The sequence below is a fragment of the Pan troglodytes genome, chromosome 12, assembly GCF_028858775.2.
Source record: "Pan troglodytes isolate AG18354 chromosome 12, NHGRI_mPanTro3-v2.0_pri, whole genome shotgun sequence".
NCBI classification, from domain to species: Eukaryota; Metazoa; Chordata; class Mammalia; order Primates; family Hominidae; genus Pan; species Pan troglodytes.
The window spans coordinates 85,928,780-85,951,188 of record NC_072410.2 but is presented as its reverse complement, the minus strand read 5'-3'; the positions used below and the strand labels follow the sequence as shown (position 1 = coordinate 85,951,188).

Here is a 22,409-nt window from a genome sequence, read left to right as displayed (position 1 = left end):
ACTAAGTATTTGTTTAATGGCAAAAGTTGTTAAACTTGTTCAATAGAAAAATACTTAAGGTCATTGTATTACTTTTGTTAAATAATCTGTCTATGGTTTGAGCAGCAAATGAGCTCCATATGACAGTTGAGTTTTGAGAAGGGTGCTGCAAGCTCCCAGAGATGTATCCACAGCATATGAAAATAAGGCAGGGATCCAAACCTCCCGCTAATTTTCATACTATTCCAATACATTTCAAACAAAATATTTACAAATGAAGCACTATGAAAGCATTTCAATGGCTGTTTAAACATTGAATTTGTTCATTCTGTGAATTTTCATTGAATGTTCAACAGGCTAGGGGAAAAGTCAGACACATGTATATGCTACTCTGGTTGGAAGACAGCTTTGGCTCATTTCTAGGCTGAGATCATGCAGTGCTGGTAGAGAAGACTCTCTCCGTAGTCTCCAATGCCACAGCACTGGCTTTCTAAGGAACTTTCAACAGTTCCATTTGCGCTACAGTCTATGTATCTCATGGTTATTTTCCACTCACTGACAGAAAAATTTCAACCATGAAGCATAAAATGAACGGGGGAAGAATGTCCTGGTTTTTAGAATTTCAGTGACGTTAATAAAGCAGTAACTGAAGATCTTAGAAGGTAATTAAAACAATAACTGGTAGAACAATAGCTTTGTGGTCATCCATCATAAATACACCAAGTAATGGCATCTTCCTTCCTTCCTTCCTGGAAGGAATTTTCCAGTATCCTTCTACAAATGTTAGGTTAGAAACATTCTTTCTTCACTGTGAAGAACCAAAAGAAATTTACTGAACGCAATATGGAATTCTGTATCTGCATGGAAATATTAAGTATTCACCTGATAGCTCATGTTTAGGTCAATTCATTTAATTACACAAAGCAGTCTCTTGAGCCTGCTTGTTAACCAAAGCACAAAGATGAAATGAAAAGGTAGCTGTATTACTACAGCATATCTGTATGAAAATCAGGCAAATTTAGCACAGGTCTTTAAAGAAAATTTGCCTGTATAATGCAGAATTCTAGAGGCAAACAGGCAGAAATTTTACAGAAATATTTGTCAATCATTAGCCACACCACCACCAGAATACTTTTTCAAGGAGTAGATGTACGTGTCATGAGAAGCATCATTGTTATGACGATGGAAAATGTGGGGAATGGAATATGTAGAAATTGTTTTAATTGGTTAAAATATCTATAGATTTAATATTTTTAAAATCTAAGAGCCTATTTATATATTTTTTGGTGGAAAGTTGGACGTTAATAATTTATTTCCAATTTCTAGATTGGTCTCTGTCATCTGGGACAAAGAGTAAGAGAGACATAAACCACTATAGAAATAATGTCTGTATGACAGGAGACTAGGTCTAGATAGCGGGGTCCTCAGAATCCCAAAAGCTGACCACATGTAGGTGGGTCACAGGTAAGTTGGGCTGGGGAAGCCTAGCCTTTTAAGGTGTGGATTTCCCCAGAAACAATACTGATACACTGCCCATTAAAACATGTATATCTCAATGAAACAATGGGGGGGGAATAGGGAGAGAGAAAGACAGAACTTTTTAGCCAATATTTGGCATTAAACTCTTTCATCCAGGTTTCCAGGAGATTCTTACAGGGATTAATAGAGGACTTCTAGGGTACAAAATATTTGTTTTTATTAGTGCTTCTGCAAAAGCAGCTGCGTGAAGTTAACCATACTCTTTGGACTATTAATAATTATGAACTGTTCTTGGTAGATGTCAGATAACTTGAACGTGACAAAGAAGAAAGAGCACAGATCATCTGAAGCATGATTAGGTGGGTGTTGATAAATGATTATTAGCAAATAAATTCTATCTTTTCAGTCACTGAAAAGTAAGATTTCATTGGTATGAAATAATCACTCTGGTACTATAAATGTCACATGAATAAAGTGAATTTTAAAATAGAAATTATTAAAGAGATATGCCCTGTTTACCCTTAAAAATAAACAGAATTTCAAACCTGAATAAGTTAAATCTGTTAGTAAAAGCAGAGTCGATCAACTATTCTTCACAATGGTGAGTGCTTGATAGCTAAACTTTAGAATGATACCAAATCTATTTTCAAAACTGTAATACAATATAGAAATCTGCTTGCAAACTATTTGTTTAGCATTTCTGAATAATAATATATTTAACATATTATTGCATTTTTCTCCCTCTAACAGGTAAAATGCTTTGCCAGGTGCTTTATGTGAACAGCTGAAAGGAGAGTCAAATTAAAAACTGAGTTTAACACTGCCTGGTCATTATACACAAAGGGGTTAATATGGCAGATATGATAAAGATTACTATTTTGACTACTTAATGTGTTTAACAAGATTTCTCAGGGGAGAACTTGGTCTAAGTTTCCCGTTTTCTTCTATTCAGTCCCAGCTATCAAGCTTTTAAATCATCCATTGTAGCATGCCCTACTTACTCAACAGGGACAAGCTAAACTTGTATTCGCTCAGGCCTGCCTAGCGAATTAGAACAACCTCAGAAATAAAGGCGCCTATTGGGGGGAAATTTGAAACAGATCTCAGGCTCACAGATTCAGCTGAGCTTGCAGCAACCTGAACAAACCTTAGTTTTAGAAAACAGTATATGAATTGCAAAACTATACTTCAACAAATGTTCTCTGTGCTCCTTCAGCAGAACAAAAGGGCAGGACGAGATGATTCTGGCCCTCGTCTTCTGTATCTCTTTTGTGCAGTTGATTACTTATAAACAGCTAGAAGGTGAAGATGATGCATTGCGTCATACAAAGACTTTAGCCAGTGCGTCAGCTCCAGCACTGGCTATATAGCATTTGGATGGGTGGAAAGCTACATCATGAATCGATTCTTCAAACTTTTTTCGATGAGCTGTGAATTCTTGGATACACGTCTTACTTTCTAGATTCCATAAACGTATTGAACAGTCATGACCTATATCCAAAAAAAAAATTAAAAGGAAAAATTACATTAACATGAAAATGGTAAGGACAAATAAATAATCCATAGTTGAGGTACTCACTGCCAGACATCAAGTAAAGGCCATTGGGATCAACTGCTAAACTTGTAACAGCTTCTAGGTGGGCTACCATCGAGTGGATCAGTTTGCCTTTGGAAAAAGAGATTGTTACTCCTTATTAATGCCTTTCCTCATCTTCAATATTTGCCAGCTACCATGTCATGCTGGTTTCTCCAGTCATCCCTCTCTGTGTGCTTACTGTATTAATAGCTTTTTCCATCACCTAAAACAACATGTCTCCCTCTTGCCTCTAGTCATGGCAATGATATGGAAAACCAAAAAAACCTCAAATTTTAGATTACACTTTTGTCTTTTAAGCCACAATATAGAAGTCAGTAATTTCTACACACAACCCTTAAGCCACGTTGGTTAATTAGAACTTAGACATTATTAATCACCTCCTTTGCATTCTTTAGCTACTGGCAAATTATGAGTTGTGGAAACACAGAATTCAAATTCACAGAGAGAAAACAATGAGGCAAGGAAAAAGGGACAGAAAGAAAACATGGCCACAATTTTGGTGGATACAACATACAGAAAAAAATTTTAAATATTAAATGATTCATCACCAGCAGCTAAACAAAGTCAGCAAAAGTCAACATATTAACAAGGCAGATACTTAGGTAAATATGGCAGCTAATATAGGGTGCTTTCCTCCCAGCACAGTGCTTCCTAAATTTCCTTTATACTGGTGAAATGTAATAAAATAAAACTTGGGCAAATCTCCATGCACAATTCAAATCAATGAGGACCAACTAGTCAGTTTTATAATACAGAAAAGATTAGTCTATGGAAAAATGAATACAATGACCTGGAGGTTTTCCATCTGCAACACTAAAAAAGGCTATTTGGTAATGGAATAATTGAATATTGAATAATGCTATTCAATAATTGAACAACTTTAAACAAAATATAATGACCATATGCCTCTATTTCCCATGTTTCTACTTTTCCCCAATATATAATACTACAATAGATCACAGCAACAGATCATTTTTATTTGTATTTGAGTGAACTTTTCCTGGTGTCCCTAGTGATAACCTTGGCTCTAAAGCCTACATATAGCATCTGCTCACTATTAAATAAACCAAAATGATTCTGTATTGTATAATAAAGACTAGTCTTAGCAGATTTGGATAGAGTGAAGAGAAACTGAAACGGGAGAGTATTTGGGGTTCAGTGCCTATTCCCTGACTACGAAACCACCAACAGACACCAAAATTAGCCTACCTGTGGTAGGGATTTTTTTTTTTTTGCTTTAATAAAAATCAATTCTTAATAAATTCTTACCTGTATTGTTATCATAGAATTTGATGTGCCTGTCTTCATGAGCAGTGATGCTGATCGGAAGAGTAGGATGACTGATGACTCTATTTATTTGGCAGGAAGAGTTGGCTGCTAAAAAGAAAAAATTAAAAAGCAACACAACTTAGTCAAAGATATTTTTCACACAAAGGAGAACTGAATTATCTACCTAAGAGACTGAAAAAGTAGGCCGGCTGCGGTGGCTCACGCCTGTAATCCCGGCACGTTGGGAGGCCAAGGCGGGTGGATCACGAGGTCAGGAGATCGAGACCATCCTGGCCAACATGGTGAAACCCTGTCTCTATTAAAAATACAAAAATTAGCCGAGTGTGGTGGTGCGTGCCTGTAGTTCCAGCTACTCAGGAGGCTGAGGCAGGAAAATCACTTGAACCCGGGAGATGGAAGTTGCAGTGAGCCGAGATCGTGCCACTGCATTCCAGCCTAGGTGTCAGAGCGAGACTCCATTTCAAAAAAAGAAAAGAAAAAAGAAAAAGAAAAAGTAATAATGTGACTTGCATTATTTGTCTTTAGTTCATTTATTCTGTGATTGTTTTCAAAATTTCAATGTTAGGAAAGAGAATTGCCTGATAAATCTGGAAATATTTATAAATTACAATTTCCTGCTATATGTGGATGCCATCTAAGGCTTAGTCTAGAGCCACTAACGTTGTTCATTCTACAATGTTCTGTGAGATTTTGCTACTTTAAGTAAGTTCTATCATCACTTACATGGAGATAATTCTCAAATTCAAATCTCAGCTCTTTTTGCATACAAAGTTCTGTATCACATCATTATCATTTAAAGATATATATGACAAAGAGGGCTTCTTAATCCTTAAATCCCTTTATCACTCTTCCTTATCATAATAGAAATGGTCATTTGACAGAACCAGGTTTGGAATCCTAAAAGTCAGCATCCTAACTGTATTTTTTGTGTTAGTAAGTTCCAAAGAAACTTCAATTATACACACAATGAGACAGGCAAGCACATATCATTAAGCCTATATTACAGTGAACACATCAAGGTTCAGAAAAAGTTGTGACTCCTCCACAATCAGGTGACAAAATCAGTACCTATTCTAACTTCTGACTCTCTCCCAACCTGACGGTTCATGCAGATCACACAACTGTCAAAATTGGTTCCTAAAGGATCACACATTCTGCCTGAAAGGCTTTTATTAAAAAGAAATCAGTAATTTAAAACCTCAGTGATTTCTGTTAAGCTTTTTTTAAGAGAAAAGAAAAACTGACATAAAGAAAACACTAATTGAAGGTATGTCAAAGTTTTAAAAATTAAATTATGGTCCAGGGAGAGGAAGGGATGTCCTTGTAAAATATATTACTGGAACAACTCTCAAAATTTGAATATAAATAGTAATTCAGATAATAGTATTGTGTCAATGTTAAGTTTCCTGATTTTGATCATTGTAATACACTACATCAGAGAATGACCTTGTTCTTAGAATTACACGCTAAAGGATCTAGGGGAATAGGAGCATGACGTCTCTCATATGGTTCAGAATTAAAAATTATACACATATATAGAGTGAAAAAGCAAATGTGACAAAATGTTAAAAACTGCTAAATATGTGTGAAGGGTAGCCAGAAGTTCTCGTACTATTTTTGTACCTTTTCTGCAAGTTTAAAATTATTTCAAAATAGAGTTTAAAAAATTTTTTGAACCCTAGAATAGGTATTACAAGTTTATATTCACATAATAGAAAATACAGCTAAAAATAGTCTAATCTTACAGGATTTTCATGTGGCTCCTAGAAATATAACATCTTAAAAACTGAAGACAGTCTTTTCCCAATGCTAGTGGCAGGTAATTACCCAGCCTGTTATTTAAATATAAAATGTGGCTGGGCACGGTGGCTCACACCTGTAATCGCAGCACTTTAGAAGGCCGAGGCAGGCGGATCACTTGAGGTCAGGAGTTCGAGACCAGCCTGGCCAACATGGTGAAACTCTGTCTCTACGCAAAATACAAAAATGAACCAGATACGGTGGCACAAGCCTGTGGTCCCAGCTACTTGGGAGGCTGAGACAGGAGAATCGCTCGAGCCCAGGAGGTGGAGGTTGCAGTGAGCTGAGATCGCACCACTGCACTCCAGCCTGGGCAACAGAGCGAGACTCTGTCTCAAAAAAAAAAAAAATAAAACAAAAACTCACTTGACCATGTGGAATAAGTTGTCAGTTACACCTGGTTTAGATCCTAAACAAAGAGATGTTTATTTATAAAATTCAGACTACGCATTATTTCCTCCACAGATAATACTCCATTGAGCAACACCCGTTGTAAAGTCCAGCAAGAGAATAACAGTAACAACAAAAAAAGAAATACTTTAAGTGAAATATCCCACATATTCTGAGAGAGACGTTTCAGAGAATAGCCTCAATTGCTTTGAGAGCTAGAAAATAAATATGATGGAAATCAAATCATGGAAACAGGCAAAAGAAAGTTCTTATTTGGTAACACTTTTAAGGAAGCTTCTCCACTTGATGATAAATCAGAGAAGTCAGCAGAATGCAAAGAACACTACTCATACCTAGCTTGTGACGTATCTGCTTCAACTACCTTTGACTTTACCACAGTCAAATCGCCATTGACATCAATGAGAAGAAGGGTAATTTATTCCTTTTCTAACAAACATCCTTCATCACTTTAAACTCTATATAAAACTCACTTTCTCCTTGAAGCTTGTTTGGTCCTTTCATTTTTTAAAAAAAATATGCTAAATTCCAAAACAGAACAACACAATCAATTATAAATAACAAGGGGTAGTTCACAGTAAAACATAATAAGAGACTAATTTAAGTTTGCTTTATACAACTTTAAAAGTAAAAAACATAATTTAGAAAATGTCAGGACATATTACAACTCAAAATAATGATCATTTATTCCAGTAATGTTGCCTTTGTTAAAAACATTCTTGGAAGTTTTCTCAAAATGTTTCCAGTGTCAAGTAAAAAGTCCTATTAATTTAGAGTCACATCTCTTGGGGGAAAATGTGGACTCACTCGCCTAGTTCTCTTTATCCATCTTATCTACCAGACTTGACATCTTATTAACCTGCAGTCATTAAAAAGCACTATTTCCACTCAGGATGTTCACAAATTGGCCAAATAATCTCTGAAGGTAATTACAAAAATGTTCTCATCCATTCTAATTTCATATTAGTTTTTTATTTTGCTACTGTAGCTTTGAGTCATATACTTAAACATGATTTTAAATTTATTGAGAGTCTAAAACCTGTAATTTCTTGCTGAAAAAAATTCTCCTTTTCCAATTCTATCATCTGAGTTTAATTTATTTTCCTGTCTCTCTCGTTTACATCCAAGTAGCTCAAAGTTCTATTCATGCTTACTTCCCCAAACAAGTCTCAGCATATCAGAAGAAAACAATGAACAACAGGTTAGGAAGGGAAAATGATGAAAACCACAATGGAATAAAGAAACTTTTTGAGAGAGAGAGAGACAGAGAGTAAGAACACCACAAGAACATATGTACACATATGCATGTACATGTTCACACATGCATGTGCACACACACAACATATCATCACTTTTAAAGCTAGTTCTCAGATTAAAACAACAGTATATGTATGTCGTATTCTTCATCAACTGCAACCTAAACTGTGATTGTCTAGATTATGGCTAAGGACAGAAAGCAATGGTTAAGAAAGCCAAAAACCAAAAAAGAGTCTGTAATATCTTCTTCATAACCTGAAAAAGCATTTATTTCCTGACTTCCTGCATCCAATAAGAAGCTTCAGGTTTGGAATTCTGAGTGCCACAACATGATCTGTATTGAGCTGTACCAAATCATACTATTAATATAAAATTAAGTTGATTTAAAATATGAAATTACGAGAAATGAAAAACAGAATCTCCTATTCAGAATAAATACGGCTTTCTTCAAATAGAATTGAAAATTAATCATTTAGTATAAAATAAAACTTGACCCATAACAGCTCAAATGCTATTTCAAACAGTATAGTTATAAATGTACATAAACTTAACCCAAATTCTTAAAAGGTAAATAATTACAACCTTCTAAGTAACTGTGTTCTGAGAGTTAAGAGACAGAAAGCTTTATAATGACAAATATTTTTCACAGCTGACTCTAGTAGTCGTAATTTTGATTAAGTTAAAAAAATAAACACAGACAATTTAAAATTGGTATGCATACTTGTATCTACATTGGATTCTAAAGTGAGAATGCGTTGTTGTGTTTCCATGTTAAAAATGCTTGTATATCCCTTGCTGAATGATGCTACCATATGGCTCGGGTCACTGCTCACTAGATCCACAGAGGCAGGGATTCCCAGTTCTGAAAGAGAACATATTGAAATAGAATGGCAATTAAACCATCTACTTGACAATGTGCTTAAAATAGAGCAAAACAAAAAATGGCATGGTTTCCTTAAGAAGTAAACAAGGCTTACCATTAGAATAAGAATTAGCTCATAACTATTCATTGGAGATTATTTCTTTGTAACTTTTAGCCCTAGTCTATTTATTTCCCTTACCTGCTTAGCAGATCTTCTACCTGTTACTCAACTGATATATTCATGGAATGCAAGCCTTTATTCAGAAAGCAAATGGAAAACATGTATGAATTACAAATTTTGCTGCTTCCGCCCAACCTCAAGCTTAGAGTGACATAGTGGGAATTCTTCATTTTAAAAAACCCATCTCTTATTAGGAATGTTAGCTCATCAAAAATAGAGAAATTAAAAAGTAAAATTTAAAATTATTATTTATCGTTAGAGTCATGCAAATACTATATGAAGACAACTCATCAAAGCCTGGAAAGAAGTTATAATAGCTCAAGAATACAGAGGGTATTTTTATTTACCATCTAGAATACATGAAAACTTAGAGCTTATTTATAAAGATAAAAATAGAAGGAAACATATAAAGTGAATATAATAATCTGATTTTTTTCATTTGGCTCAAAATCTAACTACAGCAAGCTAACAGTTCAAAAATGTGTATACTGCAGAAGAAGATACACAAATAACCAATAAGCAAACAAAAGAAATGCTCCTCAAAATTAGCCATCAAAGAAATGCAAATAAACTATGATGAAATACTACTACACATCCACCAGAATGGCTAAACAGACTGACAATACTGTATGTTTGTAAGGATGCAGAGCAACTGGAATGCTCATACACTGCTGTCAAAGGTGTAAAATGGTACAACCACAAAATTTTTTTGAAAAATTTTTAGTGACTTCACATAAAGTAAAATAAACATCCACCTGAAAGCCCAGCAATTCTAAGTCTCTACACACCTATAATGAAAATATATGAATGTTCATAGCAGCCTTGCTCAAAATAGCAAAAAACTAGAGACAACCCAAATATCCATCAAGATATAAATGAATAGACAAATTATGGCTTAATGAAATACTACCAAATAAAAATGAAAGAAATAATTGATATAACACAAATGAATTTCAAAAACATTATAATGAAGAATAAAAGCAAGATACAAAAAACACATACTGTACTATTCCATTTACATGACGTTTGAGTAGATAAAACTAATCTATGATGAAAGAAACCACAACAGTGGGTACCTCTGGCTGGGAATAAGGAGAGGAGGGAATTGACTTGGAAAGACACGAAGGAACTTTGGGGAGATAAAGGAAATGTTCTATCTTTCATACGGTTTGGATCTGTGTCCCCACTCAAGTCTCCTGCCAAACGTAATCCCCAATGTTGGAGATACGGCCTGGCGGGAGGTGATTGGATCATGGGGTGGATTTTCCCCTTTGGTGCTATTCTCGTGATAGAGTTCTCACAAGATTTGGTTGTTTAAAAGTAGGTCCCACCCCCTTCTTCCTCCTGCTCCGGCCATGTAAAACATGCCTCCTGTCCCTTTGACTTCCACCATGATTGTAAATTGCTTGAGGCCTCCCCAGAAGCCAAAGAAAAGTTGCTATGCTTCCTGTACAGAACCGTCAACCAATTAAACCTTTTTTTTTTTTTTAAACAAATTACCCAGTCTCAGGTATTTCTTTATAGTGGTATGAGAATGGGCAAATATAGTCTTTTTTTTTTTTTTTTTTTTTTTTTAAAGAAAATGTAGAGACAAGGCCTTGCTATGTTGCCCAGCTGGTCCCAAATTCCTGGCCTCTCGTGATCCTCCTGCCTCAGCCTCCCAAAGTGCTAGGATTACAGGTGTGAGCCACCACACCTGGACTCTATGTCTTGATTGATGTATGAGTTACATGGGTGTACTCATCTATCAGACTCACTGAAATGTATCCTTAATATCTGTTTTTCACTACATATAAATTATATCTTAATTTTTTAAAATCTAAAATCTGTGTGTTCTTTCACCAAAAACTATGCTTTTAAAAATTATAGGCCGGGTGCAGTGGCTCATGCCAGCACTTCGGGAGGCTGAGGCAGGTGAATCACTTGAGGTCAGGAGTTCCAGACCAGCCTGGCCAACAAAGCAAAACACTGTCTCTACTAAAAAAACTACAAAAATTAGCTGAGCATGGTGGTGAGTGCTGGAGGCTGAGGCAGGAGAATCGCTTGAAACTGGGAGATGGAGGTTGCGGTGAGCCGAGATTGCGCCACTGCACTCCAGCCTGGGCAACAGAGTGATACTCTGTCTCAAAAAACAAAAACAAAAACAAAAACAAAACAAAACAAAATTATATATAGGTTGGAAATTCAAACAAATACACTTTCGTGGCTTCAAAAACTTTCAAATTAAATTTAAAGAGTTCAGGGAATCATTTATCTGCTTGCTTATTTTCAGAATAAACCGTTTTATAGAGGATTCAGCAAAATAATTTTTTAAAGTATGTACCTTTAGTATCATTAAATACACTTAGTGCTGGAGCAACCTCAGTTGTATTCCATAAACGCAGAGTGCCATCTGCTGAACAGGACAACAAACGCTGATGTGCTGCACTATAAGCCAAACCCCAGACTGCATCCGTGTGGCCTAGCAGAGGGCCTCGTAAAACAGAAGGATCTATACAAAACAGTAAAAATGCAAAATCAGGAGGAAAAAAACCACAAAGGTACTTAGATTTCAGAGAAAGTAAAATATATAAACAATAGCACCTGATAACAGTATAAAATATGATTCTTGGTTTCTATTATTCTTCTGACAGGCTACAGTAAATCAAAACAAGCTTGCAAATATACAAATATAAAGTTTAAAATTTTTAAATTAAAATTTAAAAGCACGTATTTTTTCCCCTTAAAAAAACTGAGTATTTCCTCCCCCTTCCTTTTGTCCTTCCATTTGTCTAAATATTTTTAAAGCATGTTGATAAAAAATCATTTGAATTTAATTCATCTTTGGAGAAACCACAACTCATATTCCCTGAGGAAGTGAACAGAGAGGTCCTCTCCCTCTCTGAAGTCCCTTAGCACTTTGGCTATACTTCCTTCTGTTCACTTATCTTACTATATGATGGATGGCAGTTTTTCCTGAAAATATGGCATTCATAATGGACAGGAAGTGACATCTACAGGAATCCCCAAATTCTCAAACAGCAGTAACTGAGATGCGGTGATAGCGTATGCAGGGGAAGAGGGAGGGAAGTGGGGAGGTTAAGCACAGTCTCATGATAAAAGTCAAATTGGAAACCTTATTAATCTTCACAATGATTCTATGAAGTGGTACTTTCAAGATGACTCACAAATGTTAAGTGTGGAAATGTCAGTGGTGTTATGTCTTATATCCTCTGTCACACATACCATAAAATATTGAAGACACACTGTGTGTCAGGCACTATGCTCAATGATGGAGCCAAATATATGATTAATACCCAATTCTATCCCAGTCCTCAACAGACAATGTTGAAAGTACAATAATTGTGACAGACATCAGTTAGCACAGAGAGTAACTGGAATGAGTGAAAACTTGGAGAGTGAAACCTAGAATTTACAGATGTTAGCCAGTTGAAGGAGAGGGGGAGAACATGATTGACAAGGAGGCAGCACCTACAAAACCACATGAAAAAAGAAACAGCATGATATGCAAGTAAATGTATAAGCAATTCAGTATTACTGGAGTGTGGACTTTGAAATAGGAAGTAGATGGGATGAGGGCATCTAGTTCATGGTGTGCTTTCTACTACGTATTAAGGAACTTGGAAATTATCCTGAAAGCAACAAGGAATCTGTCTCCAGGGGCAGGAGGATCAAGTATGTATTTAATAAGGTAAGCTTGGTAGTAGTACAGAAGACAGATTGGATAGAATCAAGACAAAGGCAAGGGATTGTTTCAGCAGACAAAAAGAGTGACAAAGACCTAAGGCCAGGGGAAGCAGTGAGAGGGCCAGAGCAGAAAAAGTAAACTCAAGAAATATTTAGGGAGTCATTACCAAAAAACTAGGTAATTAGTAAGTGGGGACAGTGTGACAGAACAGGGAATCTGAAGTAATTCTTAGGTTTCTAGTTTGGGTGATTCTCATAGTGCCACCAACTAAAAAAGAATATACGAGAGAAGAAACACAGAAAATGCTAGGATTTACAGACAATCAAACAGTCATCCTGAAATTCCTGTAGTCAATCTGAAGCTTAAAGATGTATGAGTCAACTATACGTAAAAGTACAGATGTAGATTCAGTCTCTCAAGGAATGTTTGTACACTGCAAAAAGTTAGGGTCTGGGTCTTTATAAATGTCAATATTTAAGGCAAGAAAAATAAAAGCAGTTTATGAAGGACAGGGAACAGAAATTGTCACAAAGGGTCAAAAAGCCAATAGAATGGACAGATTTCAAAAAGGATGGAGTTGTTAACAATCTCAGATACAGCCAATACATCCAGTAAAATAAAAGACTAAAAATATTCTTGGATCAGGCAATTAGTTGCTGACAATCTTGTTACATGTAAGTGTTGTAGCCAGAAGCCAGAATGTAGACGGATGAAGTACAGAGAAAAAACATGAAATTAGTAACTGGTAATTGTGTTTTCTAGACAATACCATCAAAGAAACAGATGATGAGGAAAAGAGAGGGACTAAACAGAAGGCAGAGACGGAAACAAGGTCAAGAAAAGGCTTCTCCTTGACCAGAATGGAAGATACCCGAATTTACTTATTTGCTGAGGGGATGGAAAGGGAGCAAGGAGGGTAAGGCTTAATTAAGATGCAAGAGAACAAGAGCAGAAGAGCAAGAGATTAGCATGCAGTCGCAAAGAGACAGAGAGAGATTTGAGTACAGTCACAAAAGAAACTAAAATGAATAAAGTCAAAATGGGAAGGACTGGCCTAGGACAGAATGAGGGACAGTTGATCTTCTGGCAGAGAGGTAAAGGATGTAAGGAAAGACATGGAACAGATAACTTATAAGAGAATTAGGGGAGAGTGGGGTTACCTTTCACAACATATTAATGCTCATTAAATAAATGCTGGGAAAAATTTTTGTTTATTGAATTTCTTATCCTTACTCTGGTTTGGTGGTAAAATTAATCTAAAATGATGATGAAATTAACATGCTTTTATGACAAATGTGATACTTCAAACTACTCTAGAACTTAACAGAAAACCAAAATACCCAATTCCTAAATAGTTTTTACAAATGAATCTATGGTCATATCCATTGATAGATTGTAATATGATTTATGATGTATGGTATTATTCCCAAAACTAAAGGGTACTTCTTAACTTCTGAGACCTTTTACATATTTTGGTGTCATGGGCTTTAAAAATTATTAGCTTCTACAGCCCTCCAATAATTGACCAAGGGGATGGCACCAACATTCATTTTCCTTAAAAGCTGTTTGACAAGAATAGTGATGAAATATTATTACAGATTAGTAATAATGTATCAAGAACTCTACAGATGCCTAAAATAAGAAAACAACTGTCAATCAAGCCTGTATTTCCAATCAATAAGACTTTAGAGAAGTGGGAACTGTATTTTCAAGAATGTTTTTTTCTTTTCTTCTTTTAGCATTGTATATCAAGTTAACTCCTAAATACAGAAGTCCTTTTTAACAAAATAAAGATGTGGTTCTCTTTACCTATTTATTTTCAAAAATCTCTTTATCTCTTCCTTTTATATTCTATGAAAAAATGTGTTTAAAAAACCAATTTTATTCCTTCAGATCTTTGGGAAATCACCTACCATAAGAATCATAGGGGTCGATGTTGGGATTAGTGGTATTCCAGCCCTGGATCAGTCCATCAGTACCACCACTGTAACACTGCTCACCATTGCTGCTCATTACCACACAAAGCACTGGACCTCTGGGAGATTAAAAAAAATAAATCAACTGCTATTCTCAAAAACCAACCTGATAATATGACTTGTTAAAAATAAGAATGTTTAATTACCCAAATGGCTATTTTTCTGCTTTTTATAAAAAATGAAAACACAGGTACTATCAAAGCACTGTTCATTTTTCTTCCTCTGGTTTAAGAGGTTGGTAAATTATGGTCTGCAGGTCAAATCCAACCACTGGTCTGTTTCTGTACAGTCCTCAAGCTAAGAATGGTCTTTACATTTTTAAAGGGTTATAAAACAAAACAAAACAAAAAACAAGAATATGCAACAGAAATTATATGACTAGCAAATCCTAAAATATTTCAAAAAGTCTAACAGCCTAAGTCAGATATTATGTGACTCTTTATATAAAAAGTATGCCAATCTCTGTGCTAAATCAAGAGAAAAGGCACATTCCTTAAACAGAAACAGAAAAAAAAAAATGCAATGTATCATCGCGCGTGCACACACACACACGCACACACACACACACACACTTCTCACAAAACTTTTTAACTTTTAGTTTCAAGGTTACATGTGCAGGTTGGTACTATAGATAAATTGCACGCCTTGGCGGTTTGCTGTACATATTATTCCCTCACTCAGGAAAAAAGCATAGTACGCAATGGGTGGTTTTTCAATCCTCACCCTCTTCCCACCCTCCACAGTCAAGTTGGCCCTAGTGTCTATTGCTCCCTTCTTGTGTCCATGTATACTCAATGTTTAGTTCTCACTTATAAGTGAGAACATGCAGTATTTGGTTTTCTGTTCCTGCATTAGTTTGCTTAAGATGGTCTTCAGTTCCATGATTTTCCTGCAAAGGACAGGATCTCATTTTTTATGGGTGCATAGTATTCCACGGTGTATATGTACCACATTTCCTTTATCCAGTTTACCGCTGATGGGCATTTAGGGTGATTCCATGTCTTTGCTACTATGCGCTATGATTAACACACATGCATGTGTCTTTATAGCAGAATGATTTATATTCCTTTGGGTATATACCTAATAATGCTAGGTTGACTGGTAGTTCAAACTTCTCTCAGAAATCACCTAACTGCTTTCCACAGTGGCTGAACTAATTTACACTCCTACCAGCAGCATTTAAGTCTTCCTTTTTCTCCACAGCCTTGCCAGCATCTGTTATCTTTTGACCTTTTAATAACAGCCATTCTGCCTGGTGTGACATGGCATCTCATTGTGGTCTTGATTTGCATTTCTGTAATAATAAGTGTTGCTGAGCATTTTTTCCTGTCTGTTGGCCACATGTATGTCTTCTTCTGGAAACTATCTGTTCATGTTCTTTGCCCACTTTTTAATGGGGTTGTTTTTTGCTTGTTAATTTTTGATTTACATTTCTGTAACAAGTGATGATGAGGATTTTTCATGTCTGTTGGCTGCATGTATGTCTTCTTTTGGAAACTATCTGTTCACATCCTTTGCCCACTTTTTAATGGGGTTGTTTTTATTCTTTTTTTTTTTTTTTTTTGAGATAGAGTCTCGCTCTGTCACCCAGGCTGGAGTGCAGTGGTGCGATCTTGGCTCACTGCAAGCTCTGCCTCCTGGGTTCACGCCGTTCTCCTGCCTCAGCCTCTCCGAGTAGCTGGGACTACAGGCGCCCGCCACCACGCCCGTCTAATTTTTTGTATTTTTAGTAGAGACGGGGTTTCACCGTGGTCTCGATCTCCTGACCTCATGATCCGCCCACCTCGGCCTCCCAAAGTGCTGGGATTATAAGCGTGAGCCACCACACCTGGCCTGTTTTTAGCTTATTAATTTGTTTAGGTTCCTTATAGATTCTGGATATTGGTCCTTTGTCAGATTCATAGTTTGCAAATATTTTCTCTCATTCTGTGGGTTGTCTATTTACTCTGTTGATAGTTTCTAATGTGTGCAGAAGCTCTTCAGTTAAATTAGGTCCCATTTGTCATCTTTTTTTTTTTTTGGTCACTGTTGCAATTGCTTTTGGTGTCTTCATCATGAAATCTTTGCCAGGGCATATGTCTAGAATGGTATTCCCTAGGTTTTCTTCAACTTTTTTTAGTTTTAGGTTTTGCATTTAAGTCTTTAATCCATCTGAATTGATTTTTATATATGGTATAAGGAAGGGGTCCAGTTTCAATCTTCTGCATATGGCTAGCCATTTATCCCAGCATCATTTATTGAATAGGGGGTCCTTTCCCCATTGCTTTTGTCAACTTTGTCGAAGATTAGACGGTTATAAGTGTGCAGCTTTATTTCTGGGCTCTCTATTCTGTTTCATTGGTCTATGCTTCTGTTTTTGTACCAGTACCATGCTGTTTTGGTTACTATAGCCCTGTAGCATAGTTTGAAGTCAGGTAATGTGATGCCTCCAGCTTTGTTCTTTTTGCTTAGGATTGCCTTGGCTCTTTGGGTTTCCATATGAATTTTAAACATTTTTTCTAATTCTGTTAGAATGTCATTGGTAGTTTGATAGGAATAGCATTGAATTTGTAAATTGCTTTGGGAAGTACGGCCATTTTAACAATAGATTCTTTCTATCCATGAGCATGGAATGTTTTTCCATTTCTTTGTGTCATCTCTGATTTCTTTGAGCAGTGTTTTGTAGAGATCTTTTGTTTTGTAAAGATCAGTGTAGAGATCTTTCACCTCCACGGTTAGCTATATTCCTAGTTATTTTATCTTTTTTGTGGCTACTGTAAATGAGACTGCATTCTTGATTTGGTACTCAGCTTGGGCATTATTGGTGTGTATAAATGGTACTGATTTTCATACATTGATTTTATATCCAGAAATTTGCTGAAGTTGTTTTATCAGATCTGGGAGCTTTTGGGCAGAGACTATAGCATTTTTTAGGTATAAAATTATATTGTCTGCAAACAAAGACAGTTTGACTGCCTTTCTTCCTATTTGAATGCCTTTTCTTTTCCTTGCCTGACTGCTCTGGCTAGGACTTCCAGTACTATATTGAATAGGAGTGGTGAGAGTAGGCATCCTTGTCTTGTTCCAGTTCTCAAGAGAAATGCTTCCAGATTTTGCAGTTCAGTATGATTTTGCAGGCTGTGAGCTTGTCATAGATGGCTCTTAATATTTTGGGGTATGTTCCTTCAATGCCTAGTTTGTTCAGGGTTTTTAAAATGAAGTGATGCCGAATTTTATCGAAAGCCTTTTCTGCATCTGTTGAGATGATCATGTGATTTTTGTTTTCAGTTCTGTTCATGTGATGAACCACATTTATTGATTTGTGTATACTGAACTAACCTTGCAACCCAGGGATAAAGCCTGCCTGATTGTGGTGGATTAGCTTTTTGATGTGCTGTTGGATTTTCTCTGCTAGTAGTTGGTTGAAGATTTTTGCATCTATATTCATCAAGGATATTGGCCTGAAGTTTTCCTTTCTGTTGTATCTCTGCCAGGTTTTGGTATCAGGATGATGCTGGCCTCATAGAATGAGTTAGGGAAAAGTCCCGCTTCCTCTTTATTTTTATTTATTTATTTGTTTATTTTTGAATTGCAGTTTCATCACTCTTGTCCCCCAGGCTGGAATGCAATGGGTGCGATCTCAGCTTACTGCAACCTCTGCCTCCCAGTTTCAAGTGATTCTCCTGCCTCAGCCTCCCGAGTAGCTGGGATTACAGGCACCTGCCACCAGGCCCAGCTAATTTTTTTGTATTTTTAGCAGAGATGGGGTTTCACCATGTTGGCCAGGCTGGTCTCGAACTCCTGATCTCAGGTGATCTACCCACCTTGGCCTCCCAAAGTGCTGGGATTACAGGCGTGAGCCACTGCACCCAGCCCCTCCTTCTCAATTTTCTAGAATAGTTTTAGTAGGAATGGCGCCAGTTCTTCTTTATGCGCTAGGTAGAATTCAATTGTGAATCCATCTCAACTTGGGCTTTTTCTTGTTGGTAAGCTTTTTATTACTGATTCAATTTCAGAACTCATTATTGGTCTGTTCACAATTAGAATTTCTTCCTGGTTTAGTCTTGGGATGTTGTTTCCAGGAATTTATCCATTTCTTCTACGTTTTCTAGTTTGTGTGCACAGAGGTGTTCATGATAGTTTCTGGTTGGTTTTTGTATTTCTGTGGGGTTGGTGGTAATATTACATTTATCATTTCTGGTTGTGTTTATTTGGATCTTCTCTTTTTTTCTTTATTAGTTTAGCTAGTGGTCTACCTATCTTATTCTTTCGAAGAACCAACTTCTGGTTTCAATGATCTTTTATACGTTTTTTGTGTGTCTCAATTTCATTCAGTTCAGCTCTGAGTTTGGTTATTTCTTGTCTTCTGCTAGCTTTGGGGTTGATTTTTCTCTTGTGTGTGATGTTAAGTTGTTAATTTGAGATCTAACTTTTTTTTGAGATGGAGTCTCACTCTGTCGCCCAGGTTGGAGTGCAGTGGTGGCATATCGGCTCACTGCAACCTCTGCCTCCTGGGTTCAAGCAATTCTCCTGCCTCAGCCTCCTGAGTAGCTGGGATTACAGGTGAACGCCACCGCGCTCAGCTAGTTTTTGTATTTTTAGTAGAGATGGGGTTTCATCATGTTGGCCAGGCTGGTCTCAAACTCCTGACCTTGTGATCCGCCCGCCTCAACCTCCCAAAGTGCTGGAATTACAGGTGTGAGCCACTGCACTGGCCGAGATCTAATTTTTTGATGTGGGTGTTTAGCACCATAAATTTCCCTCTCAACACAGAATTTCCCAGAGATTCTGGTATGTTGTAGCTTTGGTTTCATTAGTTTCAAAGAATTTCTTGATTTTTGCCTTAATTTCATTATTTACCAATAAGTCATTCAGGAGCTGGTTAATTTCCGTGTAACTGTATGGTTTTGAGCAATCTTGGTATTGATTTCTATTATTTATTTATTTGAGACAGGGTATCGCTCGCTCTGTTTCCCAGGCTGGTGTGCAGTGGCATGACCTCAACTCACTGCAAACTCCACCTCCCGGGCTCAATTCATCCTCCCACCTCAGCCCCCTAAGGAGCTGAGACTACAGGAACACGTCACCACTAGTGGCTGATTTTTGTAGAGATGGGGTTCTGCCACGTTGCCCAGGCTGGTCCAGAACTTCTGAGCTCATGCAATCTGCCCGCCTCAGCTTCTCAAAAGTGCTGGGATTACAAGCATGAGCCCCTGCACCCAGCCACTGACTTTTATTTTTATTGTGTTTGATCTGAGAGTGTGGTTGGCATGATTTCAGTTTTTCTCAATTTGCCGAGAAGTGTTTAATGGTCAGGAGTGTGGCTGATTTTAGAATATGTGCCATGTACAAAAGAGAAGAATGTATATTCTGTTGTTTTGCAGTGGAGAGTTCTGTAGATATATGTTAGGTCCATTTGGTCAAGCATCAAGTTCAGGTCCCGAATATTTTAGTTTTCTGCCTTGATGATCTAATACATCAGTGGGGTGTTAAAGTCTCCCACTATTATTGTAAAGTTATATAAATCTTTTTGACAGTCTCTAAGAATTTATTAATCTGGGTGCTCCTATGTTGGGTAAATATATATGTAAGATAGTTAAGAATTTTCTTGAATTGAATCCTTTATTGTCATGTAATGCCCTTCTTTGTCTTTACTGATCTTTGTTGGTTTAAGGTCTGTTTTGTCTGAAATTAGAGTAGCAACTCCTGCTTTTTTCTGTTTTCCATTTGCTTGGCTGATTGTTCTTCATCCCTTTTCTTTGAGCCTATGGGTGTTACTGCATGTGAGGTGGGTCGCTTAAAGATAGAATACAGTTGGGTCTTGCTTCTTTAATGCAACTTGCCACTATATGCCTTTTAATTGGGGCATTTAGCCCTTTTACATTCAAGGTTAACACTGATATGTGCCCATTTGATCCTGTGATCATGTTGTTAGCTGGTTATTACACACACTTGATTGTGTAGTTGCTATAAAGTGTCAATGGTCTAAGTAACTAATTGTGTTTTTGTGGTGGCTGGTAATATTCTTTTGTTTCCATGTTTAGAAAAATATGAAACCCTTCGGCCAGGCACTTGTAATCCTACCACTTTGGGAGGCTGAGGTGGGCGGATCACTTGAGGTCAAGAGTTCAAGCCCAGGAGTTCAAGACCACCCTGGCCAACAGTGTAAAACCTTGTCTCCACTGGATCATGCCACTGCATCCAGCCTGGGCAACAGAGCGAGACCCCATCTCAAAAAAAAAAGAAAAGAAAAAGAGAAATATGGAACCCTTCGTGAATCTGTGTCATCCTTGTACTGAGGCCTTGCTAATCTCTGTATCTTTCCAATTGTAGGGTATCTACTACCAAAGCCGGCATTTGAATATTTTAATCCAGATTATATGAGGAAAAAAAGTTGGAATTTCTAATATTTAAACCTAGTTGGCTCTAGTTTAAAGATATAAATATGTACCTCACTTAAACATCATGTAAATAAAATCTAATTTAAGCACAAATCCCTATTTGGCAATGATGAACTTGGTTTTAGCATTATATTATCTGCCAAATTCTTTTACATTAAAAAAACACTCCTAAATACAAAGAATACCTAGTAAGTGAAAGAAAATAAAATATCCTAACCAGTCTATTTTACAAAGATATCGGTTTAAAATAAAGAAAAAGCATATACTTACTTATGGGCTCTGAATGTATAGATAGGTTCTACATCAAGAGAAGTGCTCCTAAATCAGAGAGAGATGACTTTACCATTCTAAGTGTCAGTAAACAGTATAATTAAACATATGTCATAAAATTGCCTTTAAAAATACAAACATTATGGGAATATACCATTCTCAACTACAGGATACGTAAGAAAGCTTACTTAACACAAATTATACTTTCATGGCATCAAGAAACAAGATTCTTGTTTAGTAATAATATCATGTTACAGTATTTTTAGCCTTGTCATAATCTATTTGACTAAAGGGAAAGACAGCTTCATTCAAGAGAAAAAGCATGAGCTTTGAAGAGATAAATTTCTGAACTCAATTTCCAGTTCTGTCACTAATTGGCTAACTTTAAGCAAATTATTTAATCTTTCAGAACTTCAGATTACTCTGTTTAAAACAAAACAAAAAAATGGGAATAACACCAAATAATCACAGGATTAAATAGGATTCTACAATTTAAAAAACACCCCAGGACACAATCATGCACATAGTAGGATATCAGCAAATGGTACTTTTATTTCCTCGCCTTTCCAATAAGGATAATATGTCTATCCTTCACACTGAAGAGACTGTCCAAATTATCAATTTATTCATTACTCAGAACACCATTATTATAGGTACACTATACCCTAATACTGGCTATGACTTTGATGGAAACTGGATTTAAAGTCACGTACTTACCGTTTTCTACACTGTATTGCAGTTATGCATAGACATGTTATCTCACAATGTATAACCAGTAAACTATTTTTCTCTTCTGAAAACACCTAATCTATGTGAAAGTCCATCTGGTTTTAGCAATATCTGGTTGAGCTATCTGAAGCAGACTGATAAATCAAGTATTTCATCTACCCTATGTATGACACAGCATGAATGACACTGACCTCTCTTAAGCCAGGCAATAGATTTCCTCCATTGGTAGCAAAATTTTTGTAACCTCCTCTATTTGATGTTCAGTGATGACTCTTATAATAACAAAGTGCCTAATACTGCAAAAGGGTCTTTGCTGGCAGATGCTGGTTTTGTTTTTGTTTTTGTTTTTGACATGTGACCCAAAGGAGTGGAGCTCCGATAAGGACCCAAGCAAGTAGAACCAGATTTAGCTTTGTGACTTTTAAAGGGTTTATACTAACTCATGTCTATCCATGCTTAGACAGGAACTAAAGGGCCAAGGTGAGCACTAGCAGTTATGTTAGCCTCTGAGTC

General features: G+C 36.6%; 1 protein-coding gene and 1 pseudogene across 5 annotated transcripts in view; both read right to left on the bottom strand.

The window, feature by feature from the left end:
* Nucleotides 1-278: 278 nt before the first annotated feature.
* Nucleotides 279-22,409, bottom strand: part of STRN (striatin) — a 119,570-nt gene continuing 97,439 nt past the window's right edge. For 4 of the 5 annotated variants that reach the window (XM_525732.8, XM_016948352.4, XM_016948354.4 and 1 more), the window contains 7 exons: nucleotides 21,168-21,215; nucleotides 14,455-14,576; nucleotides 11,177-11,344; nucleotides 8,532-8,672; nucleotides 4,325-4,432; nucleotides 3,038-3,124; nucleotides 279-2,949 (listed from right to left, as the gene is read on the bottom strand). In XM_525732.8, coding sequence (XP_525732.2) covers nucleotides 2,780-2,949; nucleotides 3,038-3,124; nucleotides 4,325-4,432; nucleotides 8,532-8,672; nucleotides 11,177-11,344; nucleotides 14,455-14,576; nucleotides 21,168-21,215 — 844 coding nt within the window. In that variant the 3' untranslated portion in view covers nucleotides 279-2,779. The remainder of the gene's footprint in view (nucleotides 2,950-3,037; nucleotides 3,125-4,324; nucleotides 4,433-8,531; nucleotides 8,673-11,176; nucleotides 11,345-14,454; nucleotides 14,577-21,167; nucleotides 21,216-22,409) is intronic. The other variant, XM_016948353.4, reaches the window with a different exon arrangement.
* Nucleotides 20,752-20,849, bottom strand: LOC112208227 (U6 spliceosomal RNA; annotated as a pseudogene).